The 19,568-nt window shown below is 42.8% G+C and overlaps 1 protein-coding gene across 26 annotated transcripts in view; it reads left to right on the forward strand.

The window, feature by feature from the left end:
- The window catches only part of Dtna (dystrobrevin alpha), a 346,019-nt gene that overhangs the window by 211,971 nt on the left and 114,480 nt on the right, over positions 1-19,568 (forward strand). For all 26 annotated transcript variants that reach the window (XM_040757910.1, XM_040757911.1, XM_040757914.1 and 23 more), the window contains 2 exons: positions 12,200-12,267; positions 17,230-17,310. In XM_040757910.1, coding sequence (XP_040613844.1) covers positions 12,201-12,267; positions 17,230-17,310 — 148 coding nt within the window. In that variant the 5' untranslated portion in view covers position 12,200. The remainder of the gene's footprint in view (positions 1-12,199; positions 12,268-17,229; positions 17,311-19,568) is intronic.

The raw sequence follows: 19,568 nt of genomic DNA on the forward strand, positions 1-19,568 counted from the left end.
ATATTGTAAATTGTCTGATAGGGCAACTGCTGACTCTCTAAGTCATCGGTTCACATTGGTAAAATAGGACTAATAACACCAGCAGACTTACATGAGCTGAGCTTGGTGCCACCACCGTGTACATGCTTAGCTGTTTTGGTGAAGTGACAACTGTTCTAAGTAACAGTGTGACTACTATCATTGTTGTTGATTCTTCTCTCAGTAAAAGTCTGACTTTAGCATCCTGCTACAAGAAACACATACTTTCCTGCCTCCTCCCTTTGCTATGGTTCCCTCAGTACACCTCCACCATAATAAAAGACCAGAGTAGGGGCTGGGAACCTGTCTCCGTCAGTACAGTGCTTGCTGAGTGTGCTAAAACCCTGTTTGAATACCCTGCGCCACACAGACTAGACAGAGTGATGCATGCCTGTCATCCCTAGGAGCCAGAGAGAGATGATCAAAACTCAAGGTCTTCTTCAGCTGTGTAGGGAGGTTAAAGCCAGTCTGGGCTGCAAGAGCCTCTGTCTCAAACAACAAAAGAACAAAACATGTGAAGACCACAGGCCTCCCTGGGCTGCATGTGCAAATGCATCTCTGCCCTACTCCTGTATTTCACTCACTTTGGACTCAGTCTTCTGCAGGAATCCTTCTCCCACAAGTCCAGATAACAATTAGCCCAGAGCAGCCCTCGGTTTTTGTTTATATCTTCTTCAGCATATTAGAATTGATCAAGGGAAGATCTATTTTTCCCTACCCTTTCTAGCATTTTCTAAACAAAAGAACAAATCCTGTGAGTGTCATTTTGGTTCTTCCAAATACTTACCTCTATCGGACACATGACTATTGGCCTTATATCCAAGGACCCTGATCCCTACGACAGGGGAAGTCCCTTGGTGCTTTCTGCGTGAGTGTTGGATCACACCAGCAGTTCCACGTCCACAGTCCCACAGGCACGTACGGGCTCTGTCACAGGTTCAGCAGAGCTGGCCGTACCGTTTCATAGCTAGTCAGTGCTCACAAGGACCCTGATCCCTACGACAGGGGAAGTCCCTTGGTGCTTTCTGCGTGAGTGTTGGATCACACCAGCAGTTCCACGTCCACAGTCCCACAGGCACGTACGGGCTCTGTCACAGGTTCAGCAGAGCTGGCCGTACCGTTTCATAGCTAGTCAGTGCTCACATAAAATAAAAACGTAGCCTTAATCCTCACCGAATCCTGGCGTTCTCACCCTAAAGCAGTCCATAAAATGATCTGTTTCAGTTGTCTGTGGGTATGAACATTGTAGTGGGGTGGGAGTCTGTATCTTTTGTCATTTCATTAAAAGGATCAAGTCTTAAGAGAAATTAGAGACAAGATTGTATAACATCTCCAGCTAAATTCATTGGCTCTGCTGCAGCCACTTTGCCAGAAAACTAAATTTAGCCTAGTCACTTGAAAAAAATAGAATCATAGTTCTTAAAGCTTTTCAGAATATTTTACTTCTAGATTATGTATAAATATAATACATTCCCATTATGGTGAGATAAATGGAGTTAAAAATTCTATTGCAAAATTTAAAATTGGCTTATTGCTAGACCAATGAAAAATAATCTAATTTGTTTATTTTTATTTACTAGATGTTTGGGAAAAGTAACCAGAGGTATGTTTAAGAGTAGGGACATTAAACACTCAGTTGAGAAAGGAGAAGGTAAGTTGAAGGTCATTTATCCTAGTTCCTGCACAGAGGGTGAAGAGTGAGCAGTCCGTGCTGTGAGCATAACTTGAAGGTGGTCGCCTACCCTCTGAAAACCACTGGGCCCAGTTCCCTGTGCTGAACTTCTCTTTAGATGTGGAAGCAGAGAGCAGGGTCTGTTGGCACAGGTCTGTAATCCCAACCCTCAAAGGACGATGGTTTGAGAACAGCAAGCTTGAGCTCAGCCTGAGCTTCGTAGCATGGCCCTGGCAATAAAATAAACAAACACATAGATATTTCAAAATAGTCAGCAGCCCCACAAGAAAGACAAGGAAATGTCCATCCATCAGGACAAAATAGGCTGATTCCTATGATGTCTTCACTCGTGAGAAACATAGACACAGACCGCAGTCACTGTCCAAGGTTCATGTCATCTGAAAAGGATCTAAGATCCCAATGCCAGACCTGCAGCCGCATGTCACAGGACATCTTCCTTATAGTCACCTCCCCTTCAGAGCCTTAAATCCCCTTCTGTTAACCTCACCCAGGGCTCTAAGGTCCTTCAGAAACATTCTGGAAACTGAATTTCACAAGGAAGAGTCTGAGTTTTCTTTACTGTTCCAAAAACTTCCTTTTGACCGGTGCCAATCTGTACCCAGCCCTGCTCGACAGCCTGTGCTAGTAAATGGAACAGGCGTCCTCTCTTGCCAAATAAAATTCAATGAAACCAAACAAAAGCTCTCCTGAAACATCTTGTGCACCCTGAGTACCGAAGGTCCCTTCCTGACTCAAAAGAAAGATGGAGAGTAGCACTTTCTAGAATAAAAATGGCATTTTATTCTTGCTTTTAAATGGCATTTTCTAGTTTGTAAAGCCTGCCTCTTTAGGTGCCTGTGTCAATATATGTATATGTTTACGCATGGTTACATCCCCCAAAGGAATTAATTATCTTCTTCATTGGCTCAAGGTACATTTCACCAACTCTTATGAAGTACAAAAATAGATTGCAAAGTAACCTAAGAATGCCACTCTAGTATACAAATAAGTTCATACTCGAATTCAGCTAGCATCATATTTCTAATTCAACCTGTTACCAGGGTTTTTAAGGTGAAAGCTCAGGCTCCAGTAGTCCCGGCGGGATATACTCAATAACTGTCCCCAACTGGCCAATTAAACAGACTAGCAATAGTGAAAATCAGACAGAGATTTATGCAGGGCGCTACACTGGGAAAAGGAACTTATAACAGGCTCAAGTAACTCCAAGTCTATTTTTTAGGGGACTGAAATGAGGTTTAGGTGTAAACCAAAAGAAAAAAAATATGAGCTGACCCGGAGTGCGTGACAGCAGAGCTGGCCCTGCCCAGTTACTCACCACTTCAAGGAGTGAACTAGCCCAGGCAGTGCTGGAGAGCTCCCCCTGGTGGTAATAACGAGGGAAAGCAGGCAGGCTGACCAACCCTGCAACTACCCACTCCTAGAAACAGGCCCAACTCACCATCCACCCAATCTATAATCTGCTGGAGCACAAGAAGGGGGCCAGTCCTGCAGACCCAAAGCTGCCAGATCCCCATGACACAGGGCAACAACAGGATATCCAGGAGGAGTCCCAGTGAAGGGTCAGTATTGATACTGTAGCAGAAACCAGAGGCCCGAACCAGACCAATGACTCTACAATGAGCACTTGCAAGTAAAGACATGGACTAGAGTTTACTGCATGACTCCGTTACTGACTGTGCCACACTACAGCTTCCATGACGAGAGCAGAGGGGAGATACACAGGGACGGGAAAATGAGTGGGATCCAGATGCATGATGTGGAAGACACAAAGAATAAGCGAAAAGAAAGGTAAAGATAAATTTAAAACTCACAGCTATGCAGCCTGGCCAAAGCATGGTCCCACCCATCATTGTCTCAGCCCTTGTCTATCTCACAAAGTGACCCAAGGAACTGTTAGCCCATTATTGGCTGAGGTACATCCTTGCTCTATGAACAGTTGTCCTCGTATAGGGGGTGTGGGCTCTGCAGCAGGAGCCCTGGCCTTTCTTGAAATTCAAGGTGGTCCGAATAGAGCTTAAGGGTAGTGACTTATCTCTGTGTTTTCAGCTAGCTGCAAACAGAGTAAGAACAGAGCCATGTGGATTTTGTCCTGCTTCTAGTATCTTACGGTTCCAAGTGGGGCTTAGATGCTTTTATGCAAGTGAAGTGTGTAAATGTCTGTTTCAAGCTCTAGCTGTGTATCCTAACCAACTAGGGTACATCTGAAAGGCTCGAGTGGTCCTCATGTCCACATTCCATAGACAAAGGATTGGTACTGCAGATAAGGTCTCTGGGGTTGACTGACGGGCAGCAGAGTTGAGAAGCACTACGTTGGATACTTCAGAGAGAACAAATTGCTGGCTGACCATTATACTAAAGGAGTATATCTGGCCCTCCTAAGTAGATAGATACATAGAGAGGAAAGGAGGGAGGAAGGGAAAAATGGAGGGAGAGAGGGAGAGATGGAGGGAGGGAGGGAGGGAGGGAGGGAGAGATGTAGATGGATGGACAAATTATAGAGAAATAGATAATAGTTATAATTTAGGTGATAGAAAATAGATAACACATTGCAGACAAATAGCTATTTAATGGATGAATGATAGAAGGTAATAGATGATAGAGATAGATAGATAGATGATAGATAGATAGATAGATAGATAGATAGATAGATAGATAGATAGACAGATCTAACAAACAAACAGTTATATTAACTGCAGTATTTTCCTATTGCCACAGGCTCCTGTAGATAAAGGCCTAGGGAGAAAAAGCAAACACAATTACACTTGGACTAAGAAAAATTTCTGACTACTTTTTTTATATTGGCAAAGGTTATAACTAGAATGTAGATCTACAAAGGCCGTATGAGAAGCCTTCCGTCATAACAAAAGTGGCAGGGGGTGTTGCCAATAAGCCAGTGAAAGTAGAAGGGAACCAGCAGTGGGCTTCTCTGTTATTAACTCCTGAATTGCAGTAAGGAGGGATGGCTGACCCCAGGACTTTTTTTGCCCACCTGGAGCAAAAGAGAAGGAAATAATCTGTTGGTAGGGTGTCACCATATTAAACACACCGTCTGCAAGCGCTTACTAAAGTGGAGCAAAAGCAGAGGCGAGCCAGACAGTTGTTTAAACGCGGCAGCTCATGCAGCTTTCTAATTGTGAATGTGAATTCGTGTGTGATCTGTCATGTTTACATGCGTCTGGGGTTACATAAACCTGGATGCCCGGGACTGTTTTACTCTCCACAGTTAATTCCAGTATAACAGTACTTTCAAACAGGAGGCAGCCATTAAGAAATGACACACCAAGGCACTTCCCAGCATTTGAGAGGTCTGGGGCTCTTCTCCGTTAAGTCGCCCCGTCTTATTACATTGGTTTCGGCTTACCCATTTCAGGACATCTTAATCTGCATCATGCAGAAACACCAAGAATGCTGTTACTGGCAGTTGGAACCATGCAAGTCTAAGAATTTAAAAATTAAAATCAAAATATAAATGGAGTTGATGTATACCCCGAGAGAAAACTGTACTGTTTAACTTTGCCTGCCTGAGTCTCAAGCTGCTTGGTTATAACCCAGGAGCCATAATGCTCCCGACTACTCTCAAAGTTGCGATTTTTAAGCAAGTTATGCAAGTATAAGACACCACCAGTTTAATTGGATCCTCTCAAACTTCTTATATATCATGTGCAATAAACTAAACATTGTGGATGGTGTTGAATTAAAGCAATGCCACTCCAGAAACAGCTTGAGGGTATGGTGGTTCAATGTGAACGTATTCCCACTATTCTAAAATATCATTCATGTTTCTTCCAACATTCTGCATCCTCGTGTGTTATTTTTACACTTTTTTCAATGAATTTTGCTCTTTGATAGTTTTGTGCACGTTTAGAGTACATTCTGCTTACTCTCACCCACTCTCCTCTTGAGTCTCCCTCCCACCCCTGTCACCCCCTTCTTTCCATAAGGCCCTGTGCCTCATCCCTGTCTTTTTGTTTGGTGACCCATTGGTTTTAGCCAGGGCCATCTGCGTGACCGTAGGTTTGGAACTGGCCATTGGCACATGCTTGGCTCACTGTTTGGCTGTCCTTCCCCCAAGGATCCACCAGTTGCCAATAGATCAGCAGGGAAATGTATAGCCCCTTGAGCCCCTCTATGATTGGCTGTTGGAAGGCAGAGTCTTCTGCAGTCCCAGCCAGTTCAGGCATCCAGAATTGCCGTGAGACCATGTACGCACAGGCTGCGTCTTGCCTAGAAAACAGCATTTTGCAGTTCTTCTCCTTATATAGCCTCTACGGATTTATTCTTCATTTCTCACCGGGCCCCAAGCTGTTTGATGCTTCATTACAAAGAAGCTCCCCACAGACACAGACAGTTGGGGCCCTTCTTAACACATTGTAGTTTCCTTATCGTTAAAAAAATAATTAGCCCTTTAATCCCAGCACTCGGGAGGCAGAGGCAGGCGGATCTCTGTGAGTTCAAGGCTGGGCTGGACCGATAGCCTCTGAAACAATACAGAGAAACCCTGTCTCGTAAAAACCAAAAAAAAATAATGATTAGCATCGATTAGTTTAATTAAAAAGGTTTCATTTTGACCCACCATGCCTATATATAATATCCTTTGACAATATTTAACCTCCAGTGCCCAATCTTGTCCCTCCTACAAACTTCCATTATTTCCTTTCTATTTTCATGTCTTTAAAGACAAAAGTCTAAATTCCACATCTGAGAGAAAACATACAGTATTTGTCCTTCTAAGTCGATTTCTTTTGCTTAATGCGTCTCCAATTCATCCATTCACTTGTAAATGACCTAATATAATCTTCCTTGTGGATGATTAACACTCCATCATTTATATATGGCACATTTTTCTTATCTGTTCATGTCGATGGGCACTGTCTTAGTTAGGGTTTCTATTGCTGCAATGAAAATATCTTATCAAAAAGCAAGTTGGAGAGGAACTTCCACATCAAAGTTCATCACCAAAGGAAGTCAGGACAGGAACTCAAACAGGACAGGAACCTGGAGGCAGGAGCTGATACAGAGGCTGTGGAGGATGCTGCTTCCTGGCTTGCTCCCCATGGCATGTTCAGCCTGCTTTCTTGTAGAACCCAGGACCACCCACCCAAGGATGGCACCACACACAATGGGCTAGACCCTCTCCCATCAATCACTAATCAAGAAAATGCCTTACAGCCACATCTTATGGGAGCATTTTTTTAACTGAGGTTCCTTCCCTCCAGATAACTCTAGCTTGTGTCAACTTGACATGAGACTATCCAGCACAGGCACCAAGGTGAAGCCTGCATTGGATAACTGTGTACTTACCAGTCTTGTTCGAAGACTCCAATTACACTTCCTGTAACCACGGGCTCCCACACCTAATCTCCTGCCAACTCAGTCTTTCTGACACTTAACCTTATAGAGTCATCTCACCAAAATACAATCTCTGTGTATGAACTCTCTGCTTACACCCTGCGTGGTACCCTGGCTTGCTCCTGTGGGAAGAAGGTCCCCCAGTGGTCTAGACATGGGACTTTCCAAATTTGGCGTTGTTTCATTTCTCCACATCTCCACTAACACTTGCACACCGAGATGCTGGCTAATTCCCAGTTCCCCAGTGGGCGATACCCTCTCAAAATCTATATGCTTTCTATGATTCCTTCTAAGTGTAGTTACTTTTCCTGTACTCCTCCATATTTAAAAAAAAAGTGCTGCTTCTTCTTTATCCGCCTATGCCAGAATCCCCCTTTCTTTGATGTCATTCTCAGATCTCATAAATAAGCCACTACTTCTACCAGCTCATGCTTTCATGTGGTATACATTATACTAAGCTGTAAATACTAGGGAAAAATGTTTTCCATCTCTAAGCTGAGTTCTTAGAAAGTACAGAGCTCCATAAGGTCATGTCTTTTTAAATTTTGGATCTTGGGAGACTATGAAATCTGTGGCAACTTACAAGTCCTTTTCAAATGTTTCTTTTTTTAAGGAAGGGGGTTGTGTTGGGACTCATGGTTTGCAGGGGAGAGGTTGTCTATCATGATTGGAAGACATGGTGATAGGAGTATGAGATGGCCGCTCACACCGTACGCACTCAGGAAGCAGAATGAGATGCACATTGGAGCTCCGACTTTATGAATATTTCTTAAATAACTGGCTGGGGTTAGTGAGTAAAGACAGCAGGCGCTCTGTACAGTCCTGGGAGCTGCATTTTAATCAGGAGATAGCAGAAGGAGCCCATCATTCATTCGCCACTGTTCTTTCCTGCCGTGTTAGCAGCGCTAACGTGAGAGCTTAAGTTGGCGAGTGCCCCATCTACAAGGAGAGATGTAAATTGGGCAAATGAGATGTGTAGGTGAGCCACACCTTGTGACAAACAATAATACTGTCCCTTCACCTCCACAATATGACTTTGGACAACTGTTGTTTTACTAAAATATGCGAAAACTAGAGATCCTTCCCCAAGTTCCGTCACTTTACAAGCAAAACTGTAAGCCTATAGAAGTAGTCAGTGTATCAAGGCCCTTGCTGTTCTGTTTCTAAGGTGACAAAATGTTGTGGACAAGTTAGACTGCAAGTCACAGAGTCCACGATCGTTGTCCTCGCTTTTCTAATTCTTGAACACACTTCAAGAGCTGTCCCCGTTGAAGGGCGGGGGAGATGGTCCAACCAGTACATGAAGTGCTTGCTACATGAAGGCCTGAGATCCCCTGAAGGCCTGATTGATGTAGGACAGCTGGGCGTGGTGGTGGCACCTATGTCTCCAGCACTGGAAAGGCAGACACAAGAATCTCCAGAGCTCACTGGCCACCGTTCTAAACCCACAGGCCAGCTCTAGGTTCCATGTGGGAGCCTGTCTCAAAGGATAATGTGGAGAGTTATCAAGGAAGACAGTACCAGAGAGAGAGAATCCCACACACCATCCACTGAAGCTAGATAGCAAGCCCCTTGGCTGTAATGAGTGAAAAAAGTGAAGGTTATCAGTTTAATTTGGCTTGATACTTCCCAGGAACTCTGGAGATAATGAGAAGCACATTGTTTTCCTTTTTTTTTCTTGAGACAGGGTTTTTCTGTGGCTTTGAGGCTGTCCTGGAACTAACTCTTGTAGCCCAGGCTGGTCTCGAACTCACAGAGATCCACCTGTCTCTGCCTCCCAAGTGCTGGGATTAAAGGTGTGCGCCACCACCTGGCTCCATCCTTTTCCTTTTTATCTGATACTGTATTTTCTATGACTCCTAAGATTTAATGCTGAGGAGTTTTCCCTCATAAGTTATAAGCTTTACTCCAAAGTGCAAATTAATAATTATTGTGTAGCTTATGGTTCTTTTATGCATGAATTAATAAATAACAACAACAACAAAAGTGGTGATGAACAAACCAGATTGACACTCATGGAATTTGCAGCTTTTCAACTTGTACTTCATGAGACATGATTTTGATTAAAAAAATTTCATAGCCCTGGATTTTGATAAACATAAATAATTTTGTTTTCTCATTTTTCGAATAATGAACCTCTGAAATGAGTACAGTTGGAATTTCACTTTTCCGAATCAGATTGTGAAGCATAATTTGAAAGTCCATTTTATGTAAAGAAAACATAGCTAATGCTTTTCTTGCCTCTTTCTACTTTTTGGCATTCCCTATTCGTTTCTGCAATAAACACTGCCACCTGTGAAGAGTCTTAAATGGGTGAGGTTTCTATCCTCAACTGCCTTCAGAAATGCACAGCTAACTTTGAAATGGGACATGTCGGCGTGAGTGGTCCACGCAGCCAGAGCGATGACCTCGGATGCCACGCCTAACCTCACAGATCTGCTCAGTCAGTCCCAGCCTGCATTCCTTCATGCTTACTCTAATGGCTCATTCCATCCTGACCCCAACACACACGCCGCTGCAGGACTGCACCGCAGGCTCTGTTCCCTGTCTCTCCCACTGCTTCCCGTCTGTTTCTGAGCCCTTGAAATAAAAAGCGCGAGGCTCTATGCCGATGACTTTGTGGATGTCAGGTGTTACCTCCTCGCTTCCTCTGCAGTGAAGGAGAGGGGATGTGAGTCAGACAGGAGAACGTCTTCCCCAGATCACCTGCTCCTGTACCACGTTCACTGCGGAGTAAGCAGGCTGCAAGGAGGAGCTGTGATTCAGCAGCTGTTTCACCCCGTACACCTCCCGGAGGATAGACGGTCCCAGACAAAGCTATGGAGAGCAGACACATCATCAAGAGGAAGGCTCTGTGCACTACAGAGGCTCGGAATCGAGGCCATCATAGAGTGGGGGTTCATTTCAGAGTAACTTAGCCCTGAGACTGACTACCAGTTAGGGAGACATGAACAAAGCCCTTTTTCGAAAGGGCAGGACCCATCCAAAGGAAAGTCAGCGATCCACACAGGCATGCCGTATGTCCACTGTGCCTGAGAATCAAAAGGAAGGTGTGCGCCTTTCGGTGTACAGCCACTAATGGTTTAATTAAAGCTAGCTGTGGTGGTGTAGACCTGTGATCCCAGCTACTCAGGAAGCTGAATCACTGGGAAATGAAGATCAGCCTGGGCAATTTAGCAAGTCTCTGTTTCAAAAATGGGTAAACTATCTGAGGGTGTAGCTCAATGGAAGAGCACTAGTCTAGCATATGTGAGACATCAGTTCGTCCTTCTAAAGTTTAACCAGTTATAATAAGATCAAGCTCGACTCATAAACTCTCAGTATTTATCATAAAGCTATCCCTGTTACTAAATCATGCTTCTGTTAACTCTCTCACTATCTTCTTCCTCAAGCCCAATTGTTTATTTTCTGTTTTAGTTGTTTGTATTTTATTGGATTTTTTAAAAATGGTCTATGGGAGATAATGGCATGATTGAAGAAATGTGAACCCAACTGCTTGCTCCAATAATTACGTACAGGAAAGTTTTGTAAGTTACACTTAAGAATTAACAATAGAAAATCCCTACTTCTAAACTGAGGTTGTGGCTATCCACGGGACAAGCAGAAGGAGAGAGCCTGCAGCTCTGGGTTTCCACAGCCTTCATTCACAAAGTCCCCGAGTCTTCCTCTGCTGCGTGGAAGACCAAGAAATTTGGTCTCCGATCTAAATAGGTATTCTTAGAATTGTAAGAGGTACTCGATATGAAGTAAGGCACCTACAGTTAAATAAGTGGCTCTTTTAGTTGCTTTTCCATTGCTGTGGAAACTTAGAAATGAAATGACCAAGGAAACTTATAAAAGAAAACATTTACTTGGGCTCAGAGTTCTAGGGAGTGAGGATCAAGCTCGTGAGGCAGGAAGCAGGCAGGCAGGCTTGACACCACAGCAGTGGCCGAGAGCTTACATCTGATCCACAAGTAGGAGGCAGAGAGAGAGAAAGCTAATCCAGAATGCTGTGGGCTTTTGAAACTTCAAAACCCCCACACACCCAGTGACACAGCACACCTCCTCCAACAAGGCCACACCTACTATCCCTACCCCCAAGTTCCCCTAACTAGAGATCAAGTATTCAAATATATGTGCCGATGGGGACATTCTCATTCAAACCACCGCAATGGCTGTATTTGGCTATAGTATTTGGGTCACATGCTACTTAGTAACGTTTATGTTAGTATAAGCGCCAGCACGGAAGTACCAAGCTGGGTTACCTGGTTACAGTCAGAGGTGACGTCAATCGGGCTGCGCCAGAGGGGTCACTGTAAGCCTGAAGCTGAGACAAGTTTATTGCAAGCAATCAGACTTCTTATACCCTTATCAGAAATAGAATATACTGGTGGCTGCCAGGAAGAATACGATTGTAGTTGCCAGGACACAATGTGTAAAACCCATACAGGGTACACAAGGTTAATGTCTAAGACTGATTGTCCAGTCAAGCTTCTGTATGCTTCGCTGACTTCTAGGGAATGCAGAGATACACAGGAACCCTGAACACTTCACTGCCTGAGGGAGTGCCTTAGTGTCTCGGAAACTGAAAGGCACACAGGGAGCGCCCCAGGTGCCACAGACTCTAACCTGAAAAACCTACGACACATGCCTCTCAGGGGACGACACCGGGCCAACTCCATGATTCCCCACATGTTAGGAAATAAAAACATTTATCTCCCTTTCAACAACTATATAACATGGGAAATGTGCATGGTAGTCTAAATGAATGATGTTTTTCATTTATAAATGTGTAAAAGAATAAAGGATATACTTTTGTGTGGTTTATGCGTGTTAAGTCATCTGTAGGGAGGCCCTAAGTTGAGATCGACTGTCTTGCTTCAGGAATCCCCTGTCTCTATTTCCCAAGTAATGGGAATAGAAGCAGCAAGCCAGGCCTGTCCTGTCTTCACTTAGGCTCCGAGGATCCAAACTCTGGTCTTCCTATCTACAGGGCCTTTACTACTGAGTCATCTTCCCAGCACACCATACTTTCAAATAAACAAGTTCAACGAAAGATTTTTGTCAGTGGCACAAGTATATTCAATGTGCTTCCATAGAAATGGTTGTTTGCCTGCTTAGTGGGAGACTAACGTGTTATCACAATTTTGTCCACAGAATGATTGAAGATAGTGGGAAAAGAGGAAATACCATGGCAGAGAGAAGACAGCTGTTTGCAGAGATGAGTGAGTATGGAACTTTTAAGGAACTCCCTTCAGTGTTCATTGAATATTCATGGAAAAGCCAGAAATAACCATGTAGTGCTTAGCACATCTGGGCTTCTCCAGAAAAACCATCAGATCTCTGCATAAACTATGCGTGGCCATTTCAACTTCTCATTAGGTGAGAATTAAATCAGTCCCTGATTTATTATAGTTTGTTTCTACACTCTATCTTTCACAGGCTGAAAAAAACATGTCTCTGGGCCTGTGTATTTACACACAGGCAGACACACTTGACTTCAGTACAGTCCACTAACACCGAAGTCTGCACCCACCTGCTTGCACTACCAAGTGGCTGCCTAGAATAAAACCAGAGAAGCGCCTCTTTGAATGTCTTCCCTGGAAAATGATATCATACATTCAAATACCAAGTAGGAAGCCTGACCAAACTGGACTGTGCGCTGTCATTTGGACCTCCTTTGGAAGGCAATCTGTCCCCCCAAAAAAAGTTTAAAAAAAAAAGCAAAGGCCAACAAAAGATAAAAGCAGCTGGGAGTGACAATTTGGGGGCCTCAGGCACCGGTGGTATTAGGTATTATCTGGCGGTTGGTCTGTGAACGCGCATGACTGCTGTGTAGCTGGTGCTCGTGGCATCTCCCTTACAGACCAGTCTAATTGTTCATTAAAAAAAAGAGGAGAATCATGCTTCTCAAGCTAAATGTTATAAAGAAAAGTGTTTCGGTTCTCTTCTTCTGTGAGTTGAGAATGCTCAGGAGTGACTTGTAAGCTCCCCCTGCCCCTGGGAAGAAAAACGGATAGAAAAGCAGTTTATACTGAAAATGAGATATGACTGACAGGAATGGGGGTCTGGTAGTAAAACAAAAGTTCCCTGGTACTAAGGAGAGGGCGGATCATTTTCCAATCATCGGCTGGCACTTGTACGCTGTTAGAATTGACAGGGGAAAGAGAGTTAGAATCGATGTGAGGGCTCCCAGACATCTGCTGGCCTTTGCATTTGCAGAACCTTTTTAGTGTGTTTGTTTTTTGAGACAGGATTTCTCTGTGTATTTCTGACTGTCCTGGGACTCACTCTGTAAACCAGGCTAGCCTCAAACTCACAGAGACCCACCTGCGCCTGCCTCTAGGCTTGTACCACCACGCCTAGCTGGCACCTGCAGAGCCTTAAGTGTCTGTGAGAGCTTCAACTGAGACTTGCCAGGATCCCCTGCTGTGTTTGATGCTGCCATCTAAATTTCTGGAATGAACGATCCCCCTGGAATTGTGGCTCTTTTTGTAGGCACACATCTGGCTATGGTCTGCCAACATCTTGGTTAGGCCTACATAACAGTGACCAGAAGAAGGGAGCCATAGGTGAATCTGAATACATATCATCTTTGTATCCTTCTTTACCACGTCCTGCAGAAATGCTCCTTTGCAAAAATGCCCTGGGAACTCTACATAGGAGAGGGGCACAGAAGTGCAAGGGTTACGATCCTCAGACCCTGGCTAAGGTCTTGCTGAAATTAAAGAACATCACAATCTTGTTAGATCACAACCTTGGTGTATTAACTGGTATTCAACTCATTGCTCTGTTTTGATTGTTCATTGTTCATTTTGACACAGGGTCTTTTGTAGGCTACCCCAGGCTGACCTGAAAACTGCTGTTATCTTAGAATGACCTTGAACTTCTAATATTCTTCCTGCATCCAACTCCATAGGGTTGAGCTTCAATATGGGGGGGGGCGGGGGAGACATAGGGATCAAAGCCAAGGTTTGTGCAGGCTAGGCAAAAACTCTACCAACCGAGGCTACATCTCCATCTCTCCTCTTGCTTGTTTGTTTGTTTGTTTTGATACAGCCTATGTAGCCCAGTATAGCCTTAAACAAGTTCCTCCCACTTAAGCCTCCTTAGTGATAAGATGACAGGCAGATACGATCATGACCAGCTTTAATGTCTTGTTCCTGGCGAACATACAAATAATATACACCTCCTAATTTTTTTCTTTGAAAGCATTATTTACAGGTATAGGGACTCTTTACTGCTAAGCCAAACTAGACACCAGTAAAATTTCATGCAGTAAACAGGCAGATTCAGCACGCAGGTGTGTCTTAATACTCTGCCATTGACATCTTAGAAAGCTTGTTTCCTACAGGTTAATTAGAACAGGAAATTAAAATAAAGAAACTATCTAAACAAATACAGAGTTTTATCCTTAGTGCAAAGCTAGAAAATAGGGGGAAAAAACTTTATATATGCAGAGATCCATAACCAAGTACTGGGCTAAGCTCCAGGAATCCTGTTGAAGAGAGGGAGGACAGATTGTAGGAGCCAGAGGGGCTCAAGGTCATTACAAGGGAACCCACAGAAGCAACTAACCTGGGCTCACAGGACCTCACAGACTCTTGACCAACAGCTGGGGAGCCTGTATGGGATGGACCTGGGCCCTTTGCACATGTGTGACAGTTGTGTAGCTTGGTCTTCTTGGGGTGCTCCTAGCAGTGGGATGAGGGTCTGTCGCTAGTGCTTGGGCTGGCTTTTGAAACCTGTTCCTCATACTGGGTTGCCTCACCCAACTTCAGTACAAAGGGAGGAGTTTAGTTCTGTCTCAACTTGACATGCCATGCTTTGTTGACACCCATTGGAGGCCTGCCCCTTTCTGAACAGAAACAGAGAAGGAGTAGATGAGGGGGTGGCAGGGAGGAGGTTGGGGGGTTTAGAGGAGAGAAAGAAGGGGAAACTGTGGTCAGGATGTAAAATAAATGAAAAAAATTAGTTAATAAAAGGGAAAACGCACATAAGATTTTTTAAACCAGCCTTGAATTAACTGAAAGTTTAATAAGAATGAACCACCTATTAAAATATTTACTGGGTTCATAATTGTTCCCATCCAAGATGACATCACTGTTCTCTGTGTGCTCAATATTTGGAAGGCAGTCACTATGACATTTAACTTTCGTTCAGCTCATTTTAAGGAAATACTAGATATCCATAGGACAGAGTGACTACAGTGCTTATGGACCTCAAGACCATGTCTGATAACAACAGTGGCAACTCCATGTATGCATACCCTTTGTGTGCAGCACTATGTGATGAACACTGCGCATGCCTGACATGACTGAAGCTGAGCATCTTCAAACTAACATCTGTCAAGTGAAAGCTAAACATTAAAGTTCATGGCGACAAAGACTCTTGTCTATAATTACACTGCTTATGATGATGTCAGCAGCCACCCAATATTGAGAAATGAATTGTCAGTTATCAGGGAGAAACATTTCTGCAGTTCCAGATGTAACAGCTGGACCAAGGGGGCTAAGTGACAAGAAACAGAGAAAAACTCAAATGTAAGGAAGTAATTTCTGTTGTCCATTACTCTTCAGAACAAGTACAGGAAGCATTTTAAGAAAACATATTTGCTTTCATTGTTCACTGTCTACCTAGAACAGAGGTCAGGACTACACAAATATTGCTAAATCAAGTTCATATTTTTCCCCATCTCATACTTGGCCATCTAGAGATGGAAAGTAAAATGTTGCTGAAGTTCACACAAATAAGTGACATAATTAATTATTAAAGGCAGAAAAATACATAATGTTACCAAATTCTGATCTTCCTTTTCTTTGGAAATAATCCTACATGACCATTGGTTGAATGTCTGTCTCCTAAGAATATTTTTATTAGAAATCCTGTACTTACTGAGTATCAAGAAGCCTGTTTGTCAAGCAATATAATTTAATAAGAATGAGTGGTTAGTGACTGACCTTAACTGGACAGTAGACAACAATATGTCCAAGTGACTCTAAGGAGTCAAGGAACAGTGGAATGCCATCAGTGATGGGTACTTATGAAGTCATCCTGATTCTTTGAAAAAAAACTTCATGAGTCAGTCCCCCTGCTTCCAGAAGGGTCCATATACCTGCTGTTCCATTCTCAAGCATTTGTATAGCAGTTATGTGGGTACCATTCATGAAAAGAAAGCTCCAAGACATGTCCAAACATAGCTATGAGCTTTGATTTCCATTGTGTAAAACAAAATGATTAAAAGCAGACATCTGTTTAGAGTCTTGTTTATTTGGGAGATGGTCTAGCAATTGGTCCATTTAGGGAGGGTAAGAGGGGCACTAGAAACTTAGTAGGCTGCGAGGGGCCATCCTAAGCCCAGTGGGGCTCTAGACGGGTTGTTAGGAAACATTACTGGGTGAGTAAGATCGTAAGACTGTGGTGAGAATTGGACTCTGAGCAGGGTTTTCAGAACTGGTGTCTTGTCATCAAGAGTCATGATGGTTTCCTGAATGGAAGAGTGGAATAAGGACAGCAGTAAGAGTGTAGGGACATGTTCCTCCAATGCTAGGATGGACCTGGATGACAAAGAATAAGAGCAGAAGTTGGTTTTGGAAAGGAGTCTCCACTCTGAGGTTTAGAGATATACATTAGTGTAAACAGAGAACACTTCCACTAGAACATTAGGAGTGCTCCTTCATTTGTTTCTACAGCAATCATATGCAATAGCTACTGTATCATTATCCCACCCTTGTAAGTGGAAAGGCCGAGGTTTCCTGAAGCACTTGGTTGAAGGTCTCATAGACAAAATACTCAATATCCAATGTGTTGTCTCCTAGTGGCTATGTTCTAATGACAAAAATGATGAATTTAAAAACTAATTTATTCAGTGATCCTTTCTAATCTCATCTTGCTGTTACTCAAGTCACAGCTTGAGTATATTATCCTAGGAAGTGGGAGACACAACAGGGAGAGGTTATGTTCCTTGGTCGATGATCATTGTTGGCAGTCCAGTTGAACACCAGAGATCTCTGCCTTGGGAACTTGAATATTGAATAGACCTTTCTGAGTCTTAAACTAATATTTATATTTCAACAAAAGTACCAATAAACATATGGATTATATCTTCAGTTGTTTTATTTACAAACATTACAAGCTCCTAACTATACAAATAGCATACCATATGTATACTCTTTTTCCCATACTAGGGGCTCAAGATCTGGATCGTATCCGACTCTCCACCTACAGAACAGCATGCAAGCTGAGATTTGTGCAGAAGAAATGCAATTGTAAGTGTGCCACTTGTTTGTGTTAATTACCTACTTGAGTACTAACATTTATGCTTTTACTGGGTTTATTAAAACCAGGTTTTCCTACAAGGATTGATAAACATATGTTTACACAAGAATAAAGAGGGTATTGTGGTCATGAATAGTAAAGAAACTGTTGCTAAGCAACTCTGAGGTCTGGTTTAGTATTAACTACCAAAGTCTTAGAATGGAGGAGCCTCTTGAGATCTAGATCTATATGTATATCTACATGTATCTATTTCTCTTTATATATATATATATATATACATATATATATATATACTTATATATATAGGTGATAGATATCGATACACATGTGTATATGTATGTATAGATAGATGGTAGATGTAGATTTGTACATATACATATAAGATAGATAGATGGATAGATAGAGAGAGAGAGAGAGATACGCAGATAGAAGATAGATAAATCAATCTAGAAAGAAGAAAGAAAGATTTCTAAACTCTGCATGGAGTGTTTTCTCTCTTTGCTACCCACGGCATTTTAAATGATATCTAGATACTTCGTAAACGATCACACATAAAATCCTCTCTACATGTCCATTTATTACTCTCAGTGTTTAAAAACATCTAAAAATATTAGCACTCCTTTCTGAAACTATAAAATCAACCAAAATAGTCAATGTGTTGATTATATTTGTGGACAAGAGCTGCAGAAGATACATAACTTTAAAAACCACAGGACCCGCTTCTGTTTGCTGCGGATTATCAACTACACCCAGCAAGCTGAGTACCAACCCCGTGAACAGTTCAGTGCTCCCTATGGGTGGGCACACCCCTTCATGTTGTCACAACGGTTTTCTCTGACAAAAATAAATATTACTTCATGGTTCATTTGTGTCAATTTATCCTGTTCTTTTTAAAGAATTGACTCTCATTCAAAATTAATAACTTCTCATTTTCTAATTAGTAAAGAACAGGTTTTGTTTCTTTTTTATGTAAGCCCTAACATTCTACCGAGAATGCACATATGGTTCTGGAAGAGCTAACATGGTAATTAGACTCTTAGTGAATACACAGCTAGCCACTTCCTCAGGTCTACCCTGCCAGAGTCTCCACGGGTATTTCCCAGAGCCTGGGGCAGCCCCACCCTTCTGGATTATGACTATAAAGATGGCGGAGTCAGTCAGTCCCTCGAGGTGCTTCCAGCGTTTCTCCAGCCAGGGGATGTAATAGGCCAAGATTTGGGACAGGATGAAGGGGAGAAAATGGATACACACAAAAGAAAAAAAAACAAACTCACATGTGTGTATGTGTGTGGTTCTTGCTTGGCATGCTTGAAGTCCCTTTCACCACATTAGTCAGGTGGTTTGTGAGTAGAAGGATCAGAAGTCCAAGGCCAGTGTTGGCTACATAGCGACTTTGAGGTTATCCTGGGCTAAAGGAGACCCTGTTTTCAATAGTTAAGTAAGTAATTAGCCTTTATTTGAAAAAGATGTAGCTATATTTGTATTTGTATATTTGTCTTAATCAATGTCACAATCTTCTAGAAAAGTAGTGACCATTTTGGTAGCATAACATTAATCGACACTGAATTTATATCCTTGCATTAGAGCAAAGTAACTCTAGTCTATGATAAAAGCTAACACAGTGAATTATGGTGCCTTGTAATGAAGTTTTACTCTACAACAAAGGGCATAAGATAAAATCCAGAATGGAGTGGGTTTGCCTCTGCAGATTTTGATCACCTCCAGGACCTGAGAGAAAGAACAAAGATTCACTACTTGCAGCAAGGACCAAAAAGGAGCTAAGAGCAGGCCTGATCTGTAACACAAAGCAGCTCCATGTTTGCTTACGGTCAATGCAAGGGGCAAAGAAGTGATTATCCCAGTAGCCGTTGCCTAGAACCTGCTAACAGAGTTACTGAGGCATCTTGGCCTACCTGAGATGCTATTACAAAAAATGCCACAATGTAGGCAGTTTGTAAACAATTGTAATGTATTTATTTTCCCAGCTACAGTGGTTGGGAAGTCCACGATGAAGGCACCCATCCACTTGATATCTGCTGGGGGCCCAATTTCTCATTCGTAGATGGCCTCTACCCTTCCCGGAGACCTCATATGACTGAAGGGACAGTGTCACACTGTACGACCTCTTTCATGAGGGCCTTAGTCCCCACTATGAGGCTACAGTTTAAGAACTTAATCACTTTCCTGAAGGTCCCAACTCCTACTACTGTCACATTGGAGATTAAGTTTCCATGTGTAGTTGGAGGAG

Source organism: Mesocricetus auratus, unplaced genomic scaffold (assembly GCF_017639785.1).
Source record: "Mesocricetus auratus isolate SY011 unplaced genomic scaffold, BCM_Maur_2.0 Super-Scaffold_100015, whole genome shotgun sequence".
Lineage (NCBI taxonomy): Eukaryota > Metazoa > Chordata > Mammalia > Rodentia > Cricetidae > Mesocricetus > Mesocricetus auratus.